The sequence below is a fragment of the Capra hircus genome, chromosome 5 (assembly GCF_001704415.2).
Source record: "Capra hircus breed San Clemente chromosome 5, ASM170441v1, whole genome shotgun sequence".
Classification (NCBI taxonomy): Eukaryota; Metazoa; Chordata; class Mammalia; order Artiodactyla; family Bovidae; genus Capra; species Capra hircus.
This window is the reverse complement of record NC_030812.1, coordinates 66,120,099-66,140,590: the sequence shown is the minus strand read 5'-3', so window position 1 is coordinate 66,140,590 and position 20,492 is coordinate 66,120,099. Positions and strand designations below refer to the sequence as shown.

Sequence of the window (20,492 nt, the reverse complement as noted above, 5' to 3'; positions counted from 1 at the left end):
TTTCCCAACCAGGAATACTGGAGTGGGTTGTGACCTCCTCCTCCAGGGGATCTTCCTGACCCAGGTGTCGAACGCGCATTCCTGCATTGGCAGGTGGATTCTTTCCTGACTGAGCCACCAGGCGCACCTGTGATCTTTTCTTGTATTTAACTAAAATAGTGAAGGTGACTCTAGACCTAATAGGCCCAGTTGGCCTTCTTTTTTCCCTTTATTATGAACACAGGTGTCCATTCCTTTTTCAGGCTGCAGGAGGCACTTTGTTGGCTGTTTGTTAGTGCCTGGGGGTTTTAAGCATCAGAGTGTATTGGAGACTGGCATTTCAGGGGTGCAGGTGGTGTCCAGAACTGCTCAGTGTTGGGGTCCTCAGAGGATATGCTGGTGCGTTGGGCTGATAGTTTCTGCTTTGGAGAAGCTGGTGAGGAAGTAGGTATTTTAAAACTTTTTCTAATCAGGTATTCATTGGCTATCTCCTGCGTGCCAGTGATAGGATGTTTTGTTTACTCAAGAAAATTGTTACTCAGAAACAACTCAGGACAGCTGTTCTGACTGCTTTCATGTATGTCTGGGTTAGGAGACCCAAGCCTGGGGCAAGAAATACATTTTCTAGGTGTGAATAAGGAATTTTAATGACATCACCAATTAAGGTTGAGCAAACTCCAGGATATAGTGAAGAATAGGGAAGCCTGGCATGCTGCAGTCCATGGGGTTGCAAAGAGTCAGACATGAACAACTGTGGGCCATGGCACGTGGTGGTACTGAGGTCTGTCTGCGGAGGACCCACCAAACACGCGCTGGGGCCAGCGTAATCGGTCAGAACTGCTGTCTCTGTACGAAGGACAGAGGGCTTCTCTTTGTCTGTGCTTCGTCGTATTAATTTGTCACTGTCGTGACTCAGCTGGGATTCAGCACCCTGTACAGCATTCTGTTCCTCCTGGTTTAGCCTCTGGCGAGCCCGCTGATGAACGCATTTGGGTACGGGAAGGGAGTCTATTTTCTACCACTTAGACGATCAGTTTGGAAAGTGAGCAGAATAAAATTATCTTGCACATTGAAAAATATTTTCCCTTTTTAGCATTAGTTAGACTGATTTTCTCGGAAGGATGTGCATAGTCCAGGGGCTGTCTGTGCCCCTAAGGCTCACCTTAGCTGTAGCCAGTTGTCCGGGAAGGGACCTGCACAACTGTTTGTTCCAGAATCGTTTTTTTTAAGTAGATGAAACCTGGCTTTTAATATATTTTAGGAGTTTGGCTTAGAGCTCCCACTTTCCTCCTAACATAGCCTTAAAAATTTTTTTTTCTTTTAAAAATTCCCTTCAGCTCCACTAATGCCAGCTAACATAAACCACCTGTTACTGATTCAGGCCCATCTATGACTAAATTCCTAGTTGCTTTGAAGGCATTGGTCCTCTTAATTAGTGCCAAGGAGAAATACAAAGTCCTCTTTCCTGCTAGCTAATTTAGCTTTGGATGAAGTAAATAGCTTCCCCCGCCCCTTTTCCTCCCCAAAGGCCTCTAAAGCAGTAGAGTGTGCTAAACATTGGAATTGGATCTGCTCTGCCAAATGCTCATCTGTTGCCAAAGACCCACTTGGGGGCCCTGGTCTGGAATGTGCTCTCAGACTCAGTCTGGCCAGAGGCAGGGAGGGTTCCTTGATTGCTCCATTCAGCTGCCCGGGAGCTGTGATGTGCCGGCTTAGTACTGATTTCCTTTTGTACTAATTTCCTTTCTTTTTTCCGTTAGCATATGGGAGCTAGGCTCCAAGCCTGGCTTAAGTGAAAACTGAAGTTGCTCAGTCGTGTCTGACTCTTTGTGACCCCATGGACTGTAGCCCACCAGGTTCCTCTCTCCATGGAATTTTCCAGGCAAGAGTACTGGAGTGGGTTGCCATTTCCTTGTCCAGGGTATCTTCCCAACCCAGGGATCGAACCTGGGTCCTCCCACATTGCAGGCAGATGTTTTACCATCTGAGCCACCAGGGAAGCCCCCAAGTTTAGCTTAGCTTACTTTTAATACCCTAGTGGATTGAGGAAGAAAAAGGGAGTGAAGTTTCCCTAATGTAAGGTTCAGCACACTTTCCCTGTCAAGGACCAGACAGTAAAGACTTACAGCTTTGCGGGCCGTTTCCTGCAGCTCCTCCTCTAGGACTGGGCCTGCCTATGGTCCAGTGCAGCCTGGCCTCGCCTATGGTCCAGGGCAGCCTGGCCTCTGAAAACAGGCTGCAGGCTGGATTTGGCCCTCAGGTGGTGGTTTGCCGACCCCTGCATCGACAGACTGTGTGGGTGGCCATGATGAGATGATGACTTTGCTAAAAGTGTGTGTGCAGGATGGTAAGCAACCACAGAACACAACTGTGTGCAGCCAGTGTAAATAAGTTCTGTAGGCAAGCTCGCATCTTCCCCTACGAGCTTCTCTCTGGACATACTCACTTATGTGGCCAGTGGTAACATACTGTGTTTCCAGCACATGGCATGATTGTCAGTTGTGTGACTGAGTGGCCAGCTCGGCACTCACTGAATGTACCTCTCATTGTGCTCATCTGTGATTGTGCTAGTAGCGTTGTGATGGGCTTGGCTACCCTGAAGGACTTTATCCCCCAACTGCTGTGGGGGTCAGTTGCTGCTGGCTCACTGTGTGCAGCTGTGGGTCCTCTCTGGGAGCTTCCCCCTGTTGAAGAGTCCTGCCTCGGGTGAGGGTGTGGTCAGACTCCCTCCCTGGAGCAACTCTGAAGGCCCATCAGCTCCTTCCTGCCCTCCTTCCCTTTTCCCAGGCGTGCATCCCAAGGACAGGTTCCCTGTAAACTTCCCGTGTGAGACTCCCCACCTCATGCCTGCTCTCTGGAACCGACCCACAACACTGCTCTGTACTTTTCTACACTGCAGCCTTGAACTCTGACTTAGGACACTGTTTTCTAATTATTTAGTAGAAGGACAGATGTTGCCTGTTTAATTTCAGGCACGGTAAATGCAAATTAGGTAGACTTGTTATTTATCCTGAATGTGAATTTGCTATTTATTCTAAATATTGATTTTATGTTACATGATGTCGAACTTACTGCCAAATAAAAGTTTGAATTGTATTGTCCAGTTTACTCCCAGTCATCTGCTTTTGTGTGCTTCAGTTAGTGGCAAAAGTCACATCACATTCTCAGTCAGTTCAGTCGCTCAGTCGTGTCTGTTTGTGACCCCATGAATCGCAGCACGCCAGGCCTCTGTGTTCATCACTGTCCTCCCGGAGTTCACTCAGACTCACGTCCATCGAGTCCGTGATGCCATCCAGCCATCTCATCCTTGGTCGTCCCCTTTTTCTCCTGCCCCCAATCCCTCCCAGCATCAGAGTCTCTTCCAATGAGTCAACTCTTCTCATGAGGTGGCCAAAGTACTGGAGTTTCAGCTTTAGCATCATTCCTTCCAAAGAAATTAAGAGATGGCAAAGGTGAACGTCGACATTCTAGGAATCAGCGAACTAAAATGGACTGGAATGGGTGAATTTAACTCAGATGACCATTATATCTACTACTGTGGGCAGGAATCCCTCAGAAGAAATGGAGTAGCCATCATGATCAACAAGAGAGTCCAAAATGCAGTACTTGGATGCAATCTCAAAAACGACAAGAATGATCTCTGTTCATTGCCAAGGCATCACATTCTAATGTACCCAAAAAAGAATATCCCTGAGAAAAGGGGCAAAAGGTTGATAGTTCCTTCCTCACTACCTTGGTCTCCCCACCCTCAGGAAAGCACACTTGCCTGTTCTCAGAGCTTGAAGACCATGTAGTGAAGCCACAGAAGGAAAATGGGTGTGAATTTGGCCTTAGGTGGACAGCAGTTGACCCACCTAGAATTTCTGTCTCTCACAGACAGTTCCCTCCTTGAGAACAAGAAGACAGTGATCCACCTGTCTGTGTGCAAAGTACCAGGAGAATGGAAAATTGGAAGCAGTGTTTTAAGGGAAGCAAATACTAATACTGAATTAGGAGTGCATATTGTGAAGTCAGTTCACTGCTGGGTTTTGGATATACTTATATTTTGAAGAGCCTTTTTAAACTGTTTGAATGTGTTTAAACTTAATATCCTTGACCTCTCATTGTGCCAGGACCTTCATCTCCTTCACTCCTCTCGCGGGTGCCTGCTGTTTTTCCTCTTAATCATGTGCCTTTCTGTCCCCTTGATGTTGGACTCACTAGTGAATCCATCTCACGGTCCCCTTGGGGAGTGAGTTCCTGGAGTGCCGTCATTGCCCCGTCATGGCACATTGTCCAAGAGGAGGTGGTAGATCGTGTCTCTGCCTGAAATGGGCATTTATTCCCTTTCCTGGAGTTGTGAGGAAGCTTCTGAGACTCCAGGGGCTTCTGAACTTTGGACTTGGCTCAGCAGAAACCCTGATGATTTGGAACAAAGCTGTTTGGGCCGTGAGGGTGATGGAGGAGGTTCTGAGATCTGTTCATCCCAGCCTTTCCCATCTTCGTTTCCCAGAGGGGGTTCCCGAGCCTGGCTAGTGCTACCCCCAGGGTAGCTTGCAAAAGGGTGGTGGGTGGGCTGGAGGCACTTGGTTGTCACAGTGATGGAGAGGCCACTTTGGGCCTTTTGAGGGTCTGGTGGACATCCAGCCTTGCACAGAGTCCTGCATGGACAAAAACTGGCCCGATTCTGGACGTTTCATATAAATGGAATCATACAGTATGTGGTCTTTTGTGTCTGACTTCTTTCACTGAGCATCATGTTTTCAAGGTTCATCCATGGTGTCGCATGTATTAGTACTTCTGTTTTGGGGTGGAATGCTATTTCATTGTGTGGCAAGATGCAGTTTGGTTATTCATTCGTAAGTCAGTAGACATTTGGTTTGTTTCCATGTTTTGGCTATTATGAATAATACTAATAATGCTACCTCTATAAGTTGTTGTATGGACATGTATTCATTTCTCTTGGGTCTGTACCTAGGAGTGGAATTTCTGGATCACGTGGTAATTCTATGTTTAACTTTTCGAGGAACCTCTGGACTGTTTTCCACAGTAGGGGCACAATTTTACATTCCCACCAACAGAGTAGAAGGGATCCAGTTTCTCCACACCCTTGCGGATACTGGTTATTGTCTGTCTTTTAAGGACGGCCATCCTTGTGGGTGTGAAGTGGTATCTCCTTGTGGTTATTATGTCTTATTCACACAAACAAGCAAACCAAACAGAATTAAGAAAGAAGCACTCTTAATGCAGATGTTGGCTAACTAACAGCCCTAATGAGCCCTGATGAGTTGATTTTACCTTCAGAGTTTGACCCCATCACTTCATGGGAAATAGATGGGGAAACAGTGTCAGACTTTATTTTTTGGGGCTCCAAAATTGCGGCAGATGGTGATTGCAGCCATGAAATTAAAAGACGCTTACTCCTTGGAAGGAAAGTTATGACCAACCTAGATAGCATATTCAAAAGCAGACATTACTTTGCCAACAAAGGTCCGTCTAGTCAAGGCTATGGTTTTTCCAGCAGTTATGTATGGATGTGAGAGTTGGACTGTGAAGAAAGCTGAAAAAAGAATTGATGCCTTTGAACTGTGGTGTTGGAGAAGACTCTTGAGAGTCCCTTGGACTGCAAGGAGATCCAACCAGTCCATTCTAAAGGAGATCGGTCCTGGGTGTTCTTTGGAAGGAATGATGCTAAAGCTGAAACTCCAATACTTTGGCCACCTCATGTGAAGAGTTGACTCATTGGAAAAGACTCTGATGCTGGGAGGGATTGGAGGCAGGAGGAGAAGGGGACGACAGAGGATGAGATGGCTGGATGGCATCACGGACTCGATGGACGTGAGTTTGAGTGAACTCCGGGAGTTGGTGATGGACAGGGAGGCCTGGTGTGCTGCGATTCATGGGGTCACAAAGAGTCGGACACGACTGAGCGACTGGACTGAACTGATGGCAAATGGTCGATTTGTTTCCCCAGACACTGGATTTGTTCCACTGACTTTATTTCTGTTCTGTAACCAATAATTGAGCACATTTCACATGCCACACACTGTGCTAGGTGCCAGGGTACAAAGATGAATGAGGAAGGTCTCTGCCTTCGGAAGCTTACAGTCTAGCAGGGAAATAAGGTCACTAGAGTGCTGGGCAAAAGGTAAAAGGTGCTACTGAAGGTTGGGGAAGATAGCAGAGGGTCAGGGAGGGAGCAGTCCCCTGGGTGGTGGGTGGGCTTAACATGGGCTCTCACCCATAGAAACAGAACATCCCCTGGATCAACTGAAGAGATGAGGTACTGTTTGAGTGCTCCAGAATTTGAAATGTTAAAGGAGCTTACGTTTCCCACAGTCAACTGGGGCTGAGGATTCACAGTTGATGGCCTTTCTGAGGTGGCTCTGGGGACCCAGGTGGCAGCAGTGATGTCTGGATGGGGCAGGTCCAGCCCTCATAGCGCCCCCAGGGGGTCACTGCTGTCCAGCTGCTGGTCGCCAGGGTCCTGGAAAAGAGAAGTCTGTGAACCAGGCAGAAGGTGCATCCTTCCAGGTTGAGCATAATATTGGCTACTGGTCTGTGGCCTTGGCGGGTTTAGGACACACTGGTTGTTTAGTTGCTAAGTCATGTCCAACTCTTTTGTGACCCCATGGACTAGCCCACCTGGCTACTTTGTCCATGCGATTTTCTAAGCAAGAATACTGGAGTGGCTTGCCATTTCCTTCTCCAGGGGATCTTCCCGACCCAGGGATTGAACCTGTATCTCCTGTACTGGCAGGTGAATTCTTTACCACTGAAGCCCTGGGGAAAGCCCTTAGGACATGCTACCCCCAATACAGTAACTTGGCTTGTTAAATGTCAAACTGCAGGAATTTTTTTAAATGACAGAATCAGGAAGGTCGCTCTGACTAACTCTGCCCCCTACCTTTTCCCCTGAAATGGGTAATGAAATTCTCTCATGAAATTTTCTTTAGAGGAAAGAAGAGGCATCACTTCTGGGGAGCTGGGGGCCAAGAAACCTGTACAAACAAACCTTGTTCACTAACCCTTATCTTCCTAGTGACTTCTTCACCATTTACTACCTCTAGGTGCAAAGGCTTCCTGTTCCAGTCCCTTCTTTGGGTCTTCATTTTCTGATGAAGGCTCCCACGTACACATAAATGTTCAATAAAATATATATGCTCTTGTGTGAGTCTGTCTACCAGTTTACTTTTCAGGCCCAGCCACGAACCATCAGAGGGTCAAGGAGAACGTTTTCCTCCCTTTCAGCCTAAAAACACTGTATTTCCTGCAGTCTCTTGTGAACACATCCAGTGAGAGTGAGGGTGGCTTCACGCTGCTGTCCTGTGGCTCGTGGCCTGAACATGGGTACAGTCTCGGCTGTTTGAAGGTATGTGGCCCTGAACAAGTCATTTCACCTCTGCAGTGTTTTTCTCATCTATTAAGGGGCCTAATAATATTTACCTGACAGGGAGGTGTGTGAATTAAGTTAGATACTACTCTAAGGAAAATAAAACCACCCCACAAAACATGGCTGTTACTCTGATTACAAAAAAAAAAATCCTTTCTGGTTGACAGTTCATCCTGAACTGGGTCTGATCAGAAGCAACAGTCCAGAGGCGGCCTCCTGAACCTCCTGCTGTCTGTGGCTCTGATCAGACCACAGCTCTGTCCGTTCACATAATGGATGCTCACAATGTGTGGATTGGCTCCAGGCTCCAAGGAGGCAACACCTGCTCCTCCAACATAAAAGGCATAAGAATAAAGCAGATTTGGGGCTGGTGCCCTCAGCTTAGGATTCCTGTAACTGGAACATTTTTGCCACCTGGTCTGATTAGGAAGGTTGAACTGAGTCCTGTCTCTTAGGATACTCTCACCTGCCTCAGGTGAGTATTCCATGGACAGTGCTCATGGGGCCCCGAGAAGAGGCCAGACAGCTGAGAGGCCATGGAGAGCCCTGAACAGAATGTGTAATTTCCCCCCTTGCTTTTAAAATGAGATTAATTTCCATATCACAAGGCTTACAGAAATCAACTGTTAATAAATGCAGCTTAACTGAACTTGCCCTTGCAGTTTGGACTAGAAACCTTTACATGGGTTTGACTAAAAAGCAATAGGATTTATGATCTGATTATTTTTCAGTATTGCAAATATATTAAATCTACTACCACAGGCACTGAGAACCATGGGATAGTTGCGTTTGGTTCACTAGAAAAATAACAAGTGTTGCATTCTGTAAGCTTAAAATGGTACAACAGAATACTGTAATGTTTCAGTGCCAACTTATAAAAATTCAGTATAACCACTGCCCCATGGACTTCAGGTGCATCACCCTCCCAGTGTGGATATGTTCACCACCCTGGAAGCTCTCTGAACCCCCTACCATTGGGATTTATGGATGATGATGGAATAGAAGGATGTGAGCTCACCTCTTACGAAAACACCAAAATTACAAGTAAGGCTTTCATTCAGATTTAACAGAGAAATCAAAAGCTTTGCAGACAAGCAAAAGCCAAGAATTCAGCACCACCAGACCACCTTTGTAACAAATGCTAAAGGAACTACTCTTAAGTGGACAAGGCCACAACTAGAAACAAAATCATGACTAGAAAAGCTCACTGGTAAAGGCAAACATCCAGTAAAGGATGGATATCACACAGAAGTGATATCAAAACCAGCAGTCATGAGAAGAGGAGAGCACAAATGCAGGATGTTGGAAATGTATTTGAAATTAAAAGACCAGCAACTTAAGATAATCTTGTTTATATATGCACTGCTCTAACAAAACCTCATGGTAACTATGAACAAATCTATAATAGATACACATTTTTAAAAAGGGGGAGTTTTTATGGAGACTTCTTCACATCGACTATCAGCTACATTTCTAGCCTTTCTCTCCCTCTGGAGAGTGAAGAGTGGAACTGAAAAATCCCAGCCTTCGAATCATGGTTTGGTCTTTCCGGTGACCAGCCCCCATCCAGAAAGCACACGGGAGCCAACCCAGAATCTCAGAACAAAGGATGTCCCTAGTACTCTTACCACTTAGGAAATCAGAGGAGTTAATGAGTTCTAGGGCAAAGACCAATATGTTTTCTTTTATCTCACTCTTAGCTTCTCAGTCCAGACCTGGTAACATAGGCAGAGTGTGTCTCGCACATTTGATGTGAATGGGTTCCCTGCCATGGTGCTGAGGTCAGTGGTGGCACCATCCAAGCTCAAGGGTCACTAATTCTAGAAACAAGTGGCCCTTTCTTGGAAGACCAGAGCAGAACCCATGCCCCTAGATAAAAAAAAAAACTCATCAAAGAGACGTAGCTCCTAAAGTAAGAAGCAGCTCTGACAACAGGCAGAAGAATCCCGAACTACAATGTAAATGTTGAAGCAGTCTTAGGGCTTCCTTTGTGCCTCGTCAGGGGTAGTGGCAGAATTCAGCCCCAGATTTCTTCTCCTTGTCACCTCGTACCTGGGCACAAGGTTGGGGTTGTGCAACCCCTAGTTCTTTTCTAGATCTAACCGATGGGCGCCTCTGCAATCCACAATCCGCCCAGGAGAGCTCAGAACACAGAACCACCACAGGGCTTCACCCAACTTGCTTCTAGGCTTGTAGCCTGGACGTGTCCTAGAAGTGAGATTTCTTGGCACAGTGCTCTCCACAGGTCTGCTGAAAGACATCATTGCCTTGCCTGCCGCCCCCCGCCGCCTCCCAGCTGAACCTGTTTTAGATGAAAAGACAAACTCACTGTGAAGGGGTCGTAGGAAGGTTCTGGGGTTGCTGAAGTTGTGCTCTCGTACATGGGGTTCGAGATGTTCTCAGGCTGCTGCTTGCCAAGAGCTGCGACGTCAATGTCCTCTTCAGACTGCTCGGACAGACAAGCACAGGGCTGAGCACCACAAAGTCCCCAAGGTGGGGTGTTGCAGCCAAGTCGGAAGCTAAGGTAAGCCCCGCCCCCACCTCCACCTCTGGGAACTTTTCTGTTGTCCTTTTATTGAGATCTGACTTAGATGTAATATCATGCACCAATCTTAAGTGTTCAGCTCAATGACTTCTTAAATATGTTCACCCATGTGTGACCAGCACCCAAATCAGCACACAGGGCATCTCCATCCTCCAGGAGGTGCCCTTACACCCGCTGCCTGCCAATATCTGGTCCTGCCTATGGTAACTGCTTTTCTGACTCCCATCACCTGGAATGGTTTTGCCTGTCCTTGAACTTAATATGAAAGGAAGCGTGCAGCGTGGCACTTTTGCTAAATGTGATGTATACAATGCTTGTACAGGTTATCTGCCAGAAGGAATTGACCTACGGCTGCAGCCGTATCTGGTCCACAGGGTCTCCCATGGTGAGCTCCTGGATGTGGGCTCAGCCATTCAAATAGGGCCAGTGTGTTTCACTGGCTGTGACCTGAGGCCTCTGGCTGCGCAGGCCCCCCACGGTGTCCCCACCCTCAGAGTCAGCTTTGAAGCTTGTCTTCTGATTTCTCCAAGGTGAGTGGCCTCCTGGTCCCTGGTGAATCTGGCTCCAAGCCACACCTGTGGCGTGAAGGGCTACTGGCTGCCCTTCACCCTCCTCCATCCTCTGACTCAGCTAGGTAGAGGGCCCTGGAGCTGCCACTGCTGATCTCTTCAGGGCAGAGGCCCCGTCCAGGAGACAGGAAACATGTGCCAAGCACTCAGCGAGCTCTGTGAAGCAGCCAGTCTGCTGGAGTAGCCCAGAGCCGGGGCTGGGATTCAGAGTGAACCCCCATCCCCATGGTCCTGTTTTTCTCTGTCTCACCTCAAAATGCTGGAAGCCAATCGTTCTCCGGTTTAGTCGAAAGTAGGAGTACGCTGCCAAAGCAATGGCTCCGATGACCAGGATGATGGCGAAGAACACTCCTGTTCCCAGGCCGGTGTGGCCTGACGTCTAGACAAAGAAAGGGCAGCGGCTGGTATCGGAACTGGTGACCTCCCCAAAGAGGCGTGCTTCCTGGAGCCCACCCCATTCTGGCTTGCCTGAGGCATCTTGTGCCGGCTGGGATAAAAATAATGATAAAGCTGTCAATATGTATCTAGCCCTTACTACTTGCAGGGTCTGTTCTAAGCCCCCTTACATAAAATAATCCATTTAAATGTATAATAACACAAAGAGATAAGAACAGTTTCTACTGTTTCCATTTTTACATGGGAGAATGGAGACACAGAGAGGGTAAGCACTTGTCCAGTGTCACACAGCCCATGAGTGGTAGAGGTGGGCTTTGAAGCCAGCCTGGTTTTGGTGCTTCATAACTTTAGAACAAAGTTAGAAAACTAACATCACCGCCAACTAACCACAGCCAGCTGACCAACTCTTATAAAGCATGTGCCAGGAACTGTCTTTATTATTTTACATTAACTCTTTGTCTTCCCAAGAATCCAGGGAAGAAGGAATTTTGACCTCCATTTTGCAGATAAGAAAAAATGGGGCTTGATGATGTTTCTGGGGCTTGTCTGAGTTCACATGGTTACAAAGTGGAGGGGCTCAGGATTTTCACTCCCCTTCCAGTGGTTTCTCCATTGGCACACCCTGCCCTTTCCATTCAGCAAATATTGGTGGTGACGGGTGTTATGTCACTAACACACTGGATGGGGGCTGGGCATCCCTGATGCCAGCTGCCATGGATGGGGTGGACAGGGCTTCCAGGAGTAGCTTGCTACTTGGGGAATGGACATCGAGGCTCCTTCTTACCAGGAACTCTGGATACTCACCCCTGAGGGAGCTTTTAAAGGCTTGGAAATGACATGAATAATCCCATTGGAGGCAAAGATGTCCCACTGCAGAATGGCTCTTCCATCGACAAACCTGGTCTAGGGAAGTGAGAAGAGGGCTATCGGAGATCTCTGACCATCTGATTCTTTCTTTCCATGTGGGCAGCCCTTCCATGGAGGAAAGTTGTCCAGTTTCCCTGAGGTCCTAGAGCCTGGGTTTCAGGCCCATCCTCACCGACAAGCAGTATGGGGCTTGTGCTCGCCCTCTGGACAGCCCAGAACACAGCACATTAGTAGTTCTTGTGCCAACAAACTGTTCTGGGATGCTGAGAACCCAGGAGGTCATTCTATCCAGCCTGCTTGTTTAACAGATGAGGTGTCTGTCAGAAGAAAAATGGTGTGATCACATAGTTCGTGACCACACACACCAAGATCACATGGGTAGTAGGTGGCAAACCCCATGCCTTAACTGCAGACCCACTGCTGTGAACATCACACCACACAAGAAAGGGATGTTAAGTGAGCTAATTCCTTGCTAATCAAAGTGTGATCCACTGGCTTGTGGTGTGGGCAGACACCCAGGAGTTGATTAGAAATGCAGAACCTGGGGCCCCACAACCCAACTGCTGAATTACAATATGCATTTTAACAAACTCATAAGTGATTTACATGCCTGTTAAAGTTTGAGAAGTACTGGTCTAAACTACTGATCTTCAATAATAAAGATCATTTATTAGCTAAGTATTAAAAATATTCATTAGGTGGTGAATGAATGCATATTCATTCATTCCTGGTGGTCCAATGATTAGAAGTCCATTCACCTTCCAGTGCAGGGGACACTGGTTTGATCCCTGGCCCAGGAAGATCCCACATGCCTTGGAGCAACTGAACCCATGTGCCAAAATTACTGAACCCGTGCCCTAGGCCACAACTACTGGGCCCATACACCATGATTGCTGAAGCCTGTGTGCCCCAGAGCCCATGCTCTGCAACAAGAGAAGCCACTGCAATGAGAAGCCCATGTGCAGCAATGAAGACCCAGTGCAGCCAAAAATAACTAAATAAAATTTAAAAATATACAGTGTTTATAAAAAATATTCATTTAGCCCTTGCTACATAAAGCTGAAGCTGCAGTACTTTGGCCACCTCATGCGAAGAGTTGACTCATTGGAAAAGACTCTGATGCTGGGAGGGATTGGGGGCAGGAGGAGAAGGGGACGACCGAGGATGAGATGGCTGGATGGCATCACGGACTCGATGGATGTGAGTCTGAGTGAACTCTGGGAGTTGGTGATGGACAGGGAGGCCTGGTGTGCTGCGATTCATGGGGTCACAAAGAGTCAGACATGACTGAGCGACTGAACTGAACTGAACATGTCAGATACCATTATCACACATCAAAATCCCTGAATCACTGAATCTCCATAAAAGCGTATGATCTGACAAAACCACAATTAATTATCACTTCACACCAGTGAGAATGGCCATCATCAAAAAGTCTACAAATAATTATTAATGCTGGAGAGGGTGTGCAAAAAAGGGAACCCTCCTACAGTGCTGGTGGGAATATAAATTGGTGCAACAACTATGGAGAACAGTATGGAGTTTCCTCAAAATACTAAAATTAGAGCAACCACATGATCTTGCAATCCCACTCTTGGGCAAATTGCCAGAGAAAAACCATAATTCAAAATGATACATGCACCCTGATGTTTATGGTAGCACTATTACAGGAGTGAAGACTTGGAAGCAACCTAAATGAGCATCAACAGATGAATGAATAAAGAAGATGTGGTACACATAAACAATGGAATATTACTCAGCCATAGAAAGAATGAAATAATGCCATTTGCAGCAACATGGATGGAGGAGCCTGGTGGGCTGCAGTCCATGGGGTCGCGAAGAGTGTGACACGACTGAGCAACTTTGCTTTCACTTTTCACTTTAATACATTGGAGAAGGAAATGGCAACCCTCTCCAGCGTTCTTGCCTGGAGAACCCCAGGGACGGCGGAGCCTGGTGGGCTGCCGTCTATGGGATTACACAGAGTCGGACACGACTGAAGTGACTTAGCAGCAGCAGCAACATGGATGGACCTAGATTACCTTACTGAATAAGTCAGAAAGGTAAATTCTGAATGTATCATATATGGAATCTAAAAGAAAAAGACGAAATTGTCTCCAAAACAGAAATAGGCTCATAGACTATTTCTGTAAATTTATGGTTAAAATTAGACAGCATATTAAAAAGCAGAGACATTACTTTGTCAACAAAGGTCCGTCTAGTCAAGGCTATGGTTTTTCCAGTGGTCATGTATGGATGTGAGAGTTGGACTGTGAAGAAAGCTGAGCACTGAAGAATTGATGCTTTTGAACTGTGGTGTTGGAGAAGACTCTTGAGAGTCCCTTGGACTGCAAGGAGATCCAATCAGTCCATCCTAAAGGAAATCAGTCCTGGGTGTTCATTGGAAGGACTGATGTTGAAGCTGAAACTCCAATACTCTGGCCACCTGATGTGTAGAGCTGACTCATTTGAAAAGACTCTGATGTTGGGAAAGATTGAGGGCAGGAGGAGAAGGGGACGACAGAGGATGAGATGGTTGGATGGCATCACCGACTCAATGGACATGGATATGGGTAGACTCCGGCAGTTGGTGATGGACAGAGAAGCCTGGAATGCTGTGGTTCATGGGGTTGCAAAGAGTTGGACACGACTGAGTGACTGAACTGATCTGAATGGTTAACAAAATGTAAAGGTGGGAGGAGGGATAAATTATGAGTAAAGGATTAACATACATAATGTGAAAAAAGTGTTAGTCGTGTCCAACTCTTTGCGACCCTATAGACTGTAGCCTGCCAGGCTTCTCTGTCCATGGAATTCACCAGGCAAAAATACTGGAGTGGGTAGCCATTCCCTTCTCCAAGGTTCCTTCTTCACAGGAAATATATAGTTCTCTGTGCTATTGTCTGAGCCACCAATTGGTCTGAGGGTCAATATTTTGTAATAACTTACATAGGAAAAGAATCTGAAAATACATATATACCTGAATATATCTATAAAAAACTGAATCTTCTTGCTGTGCTCCTAAAACTAGTACAACATGTAAATCAACTAGACTTCAGTTGAAAGAATACTTTAAAAGCCTATGATTTGAACATCATGGTCATGTTACCACCACCACGATCACCACTTCTAATATCACAACCACCACCATCATCCCCACCATCGTCATCGAAATAATCAACACCACCATTATCAAAATAATATCACTGTTACCATCATAAGCATCATCACTGCTACTGCCATCATCAACACATCACCAACATCCCTGTCTTTCAGATGAGGAAATTGGGACCCAGAGAAGTTCAGACAAGTTACCTAAAGTCCTAGAGCTAGTGGGTGGCAGACATACTAGGGTCACTTGACTTCAGGGCTCACATGTTAACACCTGGGATTGGCTGACAATCTGACAGAAATAAAGGCAGAGAATCAGACAGCTTTAGAATGGTTTCATTTACAGATCCTCATTATCAGCTTCAGGGGCTGGTTGTCACCAGGGGCTTAGTTCTCAACGGGTAGGGGCTGCCTGACCGTCAGTATGGTGTGTTCTGGTCGTCAGCTGGTACCATCTTACTGCAGCTTTAGAGTTTTCTTTCACATTATAAGCATTGCCATCTCTTAAGCGCCTACGCTATGCTAGAAACTTTGCATTTATTATCTCCATTTCTCCGAATAAGCCCAGAAGACTTTTCATACCAGTTGGCGCTGGTCCTGGCTGGAGGTGATGAGCAGCTGGCTTCCCAGCCTCGTGTGCAGGATGGTACCATTGACAAGGTCATTGTAAAAAAAGATGCTGATGTTGGAGAGGTGGTGCTCTATGTCTCGCCCAGACAGGGTCTGAGAGGAGAGGAGAGACACAAGAATGGTCTTTAAAAGTCAAGCAGTATTTTTTCATTTTCATGATAAGGATGACACAGAAAAAAAAATCACTTCTGAAGGCCTTGGCTTTTCTGCCTCCACTTTGAAAGTCATTTTAATGGTCTAAGCAAAGCTTCCCAGTGATGTCCTGGGAGGAGTGGGTCTCGAGTGGGTAACCAGTGAGCAGAGGTATTGACTCTCTCAGCCCTCAGTGGGATGAGGGCTCGGGGCTGGCAGAGCCTGTGGGCGGGCTTAATAAACGCTGCCAGTCCCTGTGCGCCCTGGCATGAAGGAGGTCGGTGTGGTAGATCAGTTGCATCCCTGGCCCAGTTCTTCACCACTCCCTGTATCTTTGCCCTTTGCCATATAACTCTGAGGGCCTCCCACTCTGGCTTTGGGCTCAGCCATGTGACTTTTTGGGTGTGTGGTATGTTAGCAAATGAGACCAGACAGAGTCTTAGAAGGTGCTGGCATTTTCTGCCAGAAGAACATGCCTGAGATAACCTGCTGGAGCCTGAGAGCCCTGTGGAGCAGAGTCCCAGACAGGCCAGGCTAGATCAGCTGATGGCCAGCCCAGCTCAGACACGTAAGCATGCCTGGCCAAGCCCAGAAGAACTGCCAGCTGATCTGCAGCTGTGTGAGCCACATTAATGTAGCTACAGCATTGTGGGGTCATTTGTGACATTGCATCGTTGAGGTGATAACTGATACTGTCTAGAAGCACTAAACACAGATACCAGGAACCCAGCTCACCTCATTTTCCCTGAGCCCACTGTTCTGGGGCACAAAGAGGGTGCTTCGGATTGACAGGTCAGTCAGGTGTTTCAGGAATGCCCGGCCTCTGGCTGAGCTGTTGGAATACGCCAGCACTTCCTGGGGATAGGAAGGAGGTGGTCAGAAGAGTCAGCATGGTGTTCAGGGACTGGCTGGAGAGGGTGGCATCACCCCTTTGGGAGTATTCCTGATGATCACCCCAGCTCAGGCTGCCACTCATCTGCTCATCTTCCTGACTGCCCCTTGGGAAAATATTAGGAGGATTTTTCCTTTCCTTGATAAATCCTATGGTCCTAAGACACAGCCAGATCACAGGCCATTCTCAGCAAGGCAGCTTGTGTAGGCTTTGAAATCTTAAGTGAATTCCGGAGTCTCCTTTTGCCAAAAATTTGCAAGGCGCCTGCTTCACCCAGAGGAAAAGCCAAAGTCCTTACAGTGCCCATGAGGCCCAAATCACCTGGACTCTTGCTCCTCTGACCCTGCACCCAGCTGTCCTCTTGCTTCTCTGACCCTGCACCCAGCTGTCCTCTTGCTCCTCTGACCCTGCACCCAACTGTCCTCTTGCTCACCCTGCCCCAGCCACACTGGCCTCCTTGACGTTCCTCAGGCTTGCTCAGCAACGTCCTGCCTTTCATCCTTTGCCTGGCTGTTCCTTACGCCTGGAATATTCTTCCTTGAAATCTGTATGGCTAACGTCCTCTCTTCTGTCCACGCTTTGTTTACATCTTATCTTCTCACCAAGGCCTTCTCTCATCGCTCTAGGCAACATGGGAACCCTGTGGGTTCCCTCCCCACCCCCACAGTCTAGATCACCTTCTAGCATTCAATACTATTCTCTTTATTCTGTTTCTTGTCTGTTTTGTTCACTGATATATCTCAAGCACATTGTTAAGCACTCAATAAATATTCACTGAACAGATTTTAAGAAATCTCACTACCCAGTTCAGCACTGTCATCGTACAGAGAGCCCCTGCTGCTGCCCAGAGAAGCTGAGAATTTGCTGAAGGGCACACAGCCAGTGGGTTTTGTTCTACAAAGTTTTTTCTCTGAGATGCTGTCACAAGCCACACCCCCACACAGCACAAACATTGGTTTGGGTGTTCATCTTTAGAACATGTACAGTAACCCTGAGTTTTTAGGCTAGTTAAGTGGATACCTTTGGTCTGTGGACAAAGACTCACTATTTTGGGGTCCTTGGTCTAGCTTCTGCCCTGTTCCTACAAGCCCTGTACTTATGCTCCATTCCTCTCCTTGGCTGTGTCCCCGACCTTGCTAAGCCTCAGTTTCTTTATCTGCAAAATGGGATTAATGGCAAAAGTGACTTCATAAGGTTGCATAAGGATTTATTCTGTCTAACAAGTATTACTGAGCACCTACTATATGCTAGCCACAAGGCAGAGAAAATAATTTCCCTTATGGAGCTTATGTTTTGTGAAGCAAGTGAAAAGAAACCTGAAAGGCCTCAGAAAATGCCTTGTGTGAAGAAAATGCACAGGAAATGTTAACTATTGTTATTATTGCTGTTATTAATATCAAAGCTCAGTTCTTTGATAAGTTCAGTTCAGTTGCTCAGTTGTGTTTAACTCTTTGTGACCCCATGGACTGCAGCACACCAGGCTTTCCTGTCCATCACCAACTCCTGGAGCTTCCATATACTCATGTGCATGGAGTCAGTGATGCCATCTAACCATCTCATCCTCTGTCATCCCCTTCTCCTCCTACCTTCAATCTGTCCCAGCTGCTGCTGCTGCTGCTAAGTCGCTTCAGTTGTGTCTGACTCTGTGCGACCTCATGGACTGCAGCCCACCAGGCTCCCCTGTCCCTGGGATTCTCTAGGCAAGAACACTGGAGTGGGTTGCCATTGCCTTCTCCATCTGTCCCAGCATCAGGGTCTTTTCCAGTGAGTCAGTTCTTCACATCAGGTAGCCAAAGTATTGGAGTTTCAGGTTCAGCATCAGCCCTTCCAATGAATATTCAGGACTGATTTCTTTTAGGATTGACTGGTTTGAGCTCCTTGCAGTCCAAGAGACTCTCAAGAGTATCCTCCAACACCACAGTTCAAAAGCATCAATTCTTTGGTGCTCAGCTTTCTTTATAGACCAACTCTCACATCCATACATGACTACTGGAAAAACCATAGCTTTGACTAGATGGACCTTTGTTGGACTAGATGGACCTGTGAGCCTCCACCTTCTCTCAAGGACTAGACTCTCTCATATCTGCTTTGAGTTTACCCCTCCACCCCAAGGTGAAAGCAAACAGATGTGGTACAGACCTTTAGGAAGTTTGTGAGTGAGGGGAAGGACATTAAGACCTGCAACAGATTTCCACTGCATGAGAAGCCATCTCCCACGTAGCCCACCTTGCAGGTGCAGTTCACATCTGGAAGGCAGAAACACATAGAGTCTCACACTGGTGAGGCAGGCGTCTTGGCTACCCCATCTCACGCTGGGAGGTTGGCCAGCCCAGCTGAGGATGGCTTAGCAGCTGCATGGCCTGGAATCTGAAGCGAGGTTGGGGCCATTACCTTTCATCCGGTAGCAGAAGACATCCCACATCTCGCTCTTGTTGTTTCTTGGTCCGTAGTCCACTATCCCGACGACACCAGAGCCGCAGTTCTGGGAGGCATAGGATGTGGGGTAGGCTACTCGCCCACTGTCTAGCCAACCTGCTGAGCAGAGGTGGTACTTGGCCTGTAGAGAGAAAGATGTGGATGTTGGTCGGCTGAGATTTCATATCTGTCGTGGAGTTCTGTGGCTAATGGCTGACTCCCCCATCAGACCGAAAACTCCATGGAGTCAGGAGTTATGGCTCATTTTGCCTATTGTACCCCTGTGCCTGAAACATAGTAGGTGTTCATTACATTTTTGTTGATTGAGCCACTGGATGGATGAAAGTGGTGCCTTCTCTTCCCTGTAAGTGCTCAAGTCCTTCATACCCATTTTTCTTCCCTCTGCTCTTGAAAAGGGATTTACAATTAGCTAGTTACCCCTAGGTGCAAATTCTTCTGCTTACGGGTCAGTGGGACTCCTATTGATCACCATCACTATCCTCACCATCATCATCCTCATGAATCATCATTGCCAGCATCACCATCATAACACTTACTGAGAGCTTATTCTGGGCCAGGTCCTTTTGCAAGCACTTTTCATGTGCTAAAACCTTTATCACTTACATCAACCCTTTGAGATAGAACCTTAAAAAAAAAAAAAGTCTCGATGACCCAGAGAGATGTTATGGGGAGGGAGGTGGGAGGGGGGTTCATGTTTGGGAACGCATGTAAGAATGAAAGATTTTAAAATTAAAAAAAAAAGTCTCTATAATTGAGAAAACAGAGGCAAAAGGGGTTAAGTAACTTGCTCCAAGTCATAGAGCCAGCAAGTAGCAGAGCTGAGATTCAAACCCAGGCACTCTACTCCAGAGCTCTTAATCTTAAAACCTGAGTTCCCACGTGCGTCAGTCACTCTGTCTTATTACCTTTGAAGTGAAGTGAGGTGAAAGTTGCTCAGCTGTGTCCAACTCTTTGCGACTTTGTGGACTACACAGTCCATGGAATTCTCTAAGCCAGAATACTGGAGTGCATAGCTTTTCCATTCTCCCTAGGATCTTCCCAACCCAGGTACTGAACCCAGGTCTCCCACATTGTAGGTGGATTCTTTGCCAGCTGAGTCACAAGGGCAGCCCTTGTGTGGCTTATTACCTTTAGGCCTTTATAAACATGCCAGGTGGGACTGGGGTTTCAGTGCCTTGATTGAGGTCACACAACGAACAAGCAGGCACGCGTACACATGCTCAGTCGTGTCCGACTCTTTGCAACCCCACGGACTGTAGCCTGCCAGGCTCCTCTGTCCATGGGATTATCCCAGCAAGAATACTGGAGCAGGCTGCCATTTCCTCCTCCAGAGGATCTTCCCACCCCAGGGACTGAACCCAAGTCTCCTGCAGCTCCTGCACTGGCAGGCGGATTCTTATTGCTGAGCCACCTTGGAAGCTCAAGCAAGAAGGAGAAACAAGAATTTCTGACCCTCCAAGATGCTGGATCCTGGCATCAAGGGCTTTGTTCCTTGTCAAGAAATGTCAGGTCTGAAGATCTGGTCATGATGGAGGTTGCAGGAAGGGCAGTAAAATCACGAGG

General features: G+C 47.1%; 1 protein-coding gene across 1 annotated transcript in view; it reads right to left on the bottom strand.

Moving 5' to 3' along the window:
• STAB2 (stabilin 2) overlaps positions 5,911–20,492 on the bottom strand; it is a 176,736-nt gene continuing 162,154 nt past the window's right edge. Inside the window, exons 62-69 of the mRNA XM_013964034.2 lie at positions 18,885–19,050; positions 18,633–18,739; positions 16,337–16,456; positions 15,422–15,562; positions 11,666–11,764; positions 10,716–10,844; positions 9,681–9,797; positions 5,911–6,445 (exon numbers count right to left, since the gene is read on the bottom strand). Of these exons, the coding sequence (XP_013819488.2) occupies positions 6,395–6,445; positions 9,681–9,797; positions 10,716–10,844; positions 11,666–11,764; positions 15,422–15,562; positions 16,337–16,456; positions 18,633–18,739; positions 18,885–19,050 (930 nt within the window). The 3' untranslated portion in view covers positions 5,911–6,394. The remainder of the gene's footprint in view (positions 6,446–9,680; positions 9,798–10,715; positions 10,845–11,665; positions 11,765–15,421; positions 15,563–16,336; positions 16,457–18,632; positions 18,740–18,884; positions 19,051–20,492) is intronic.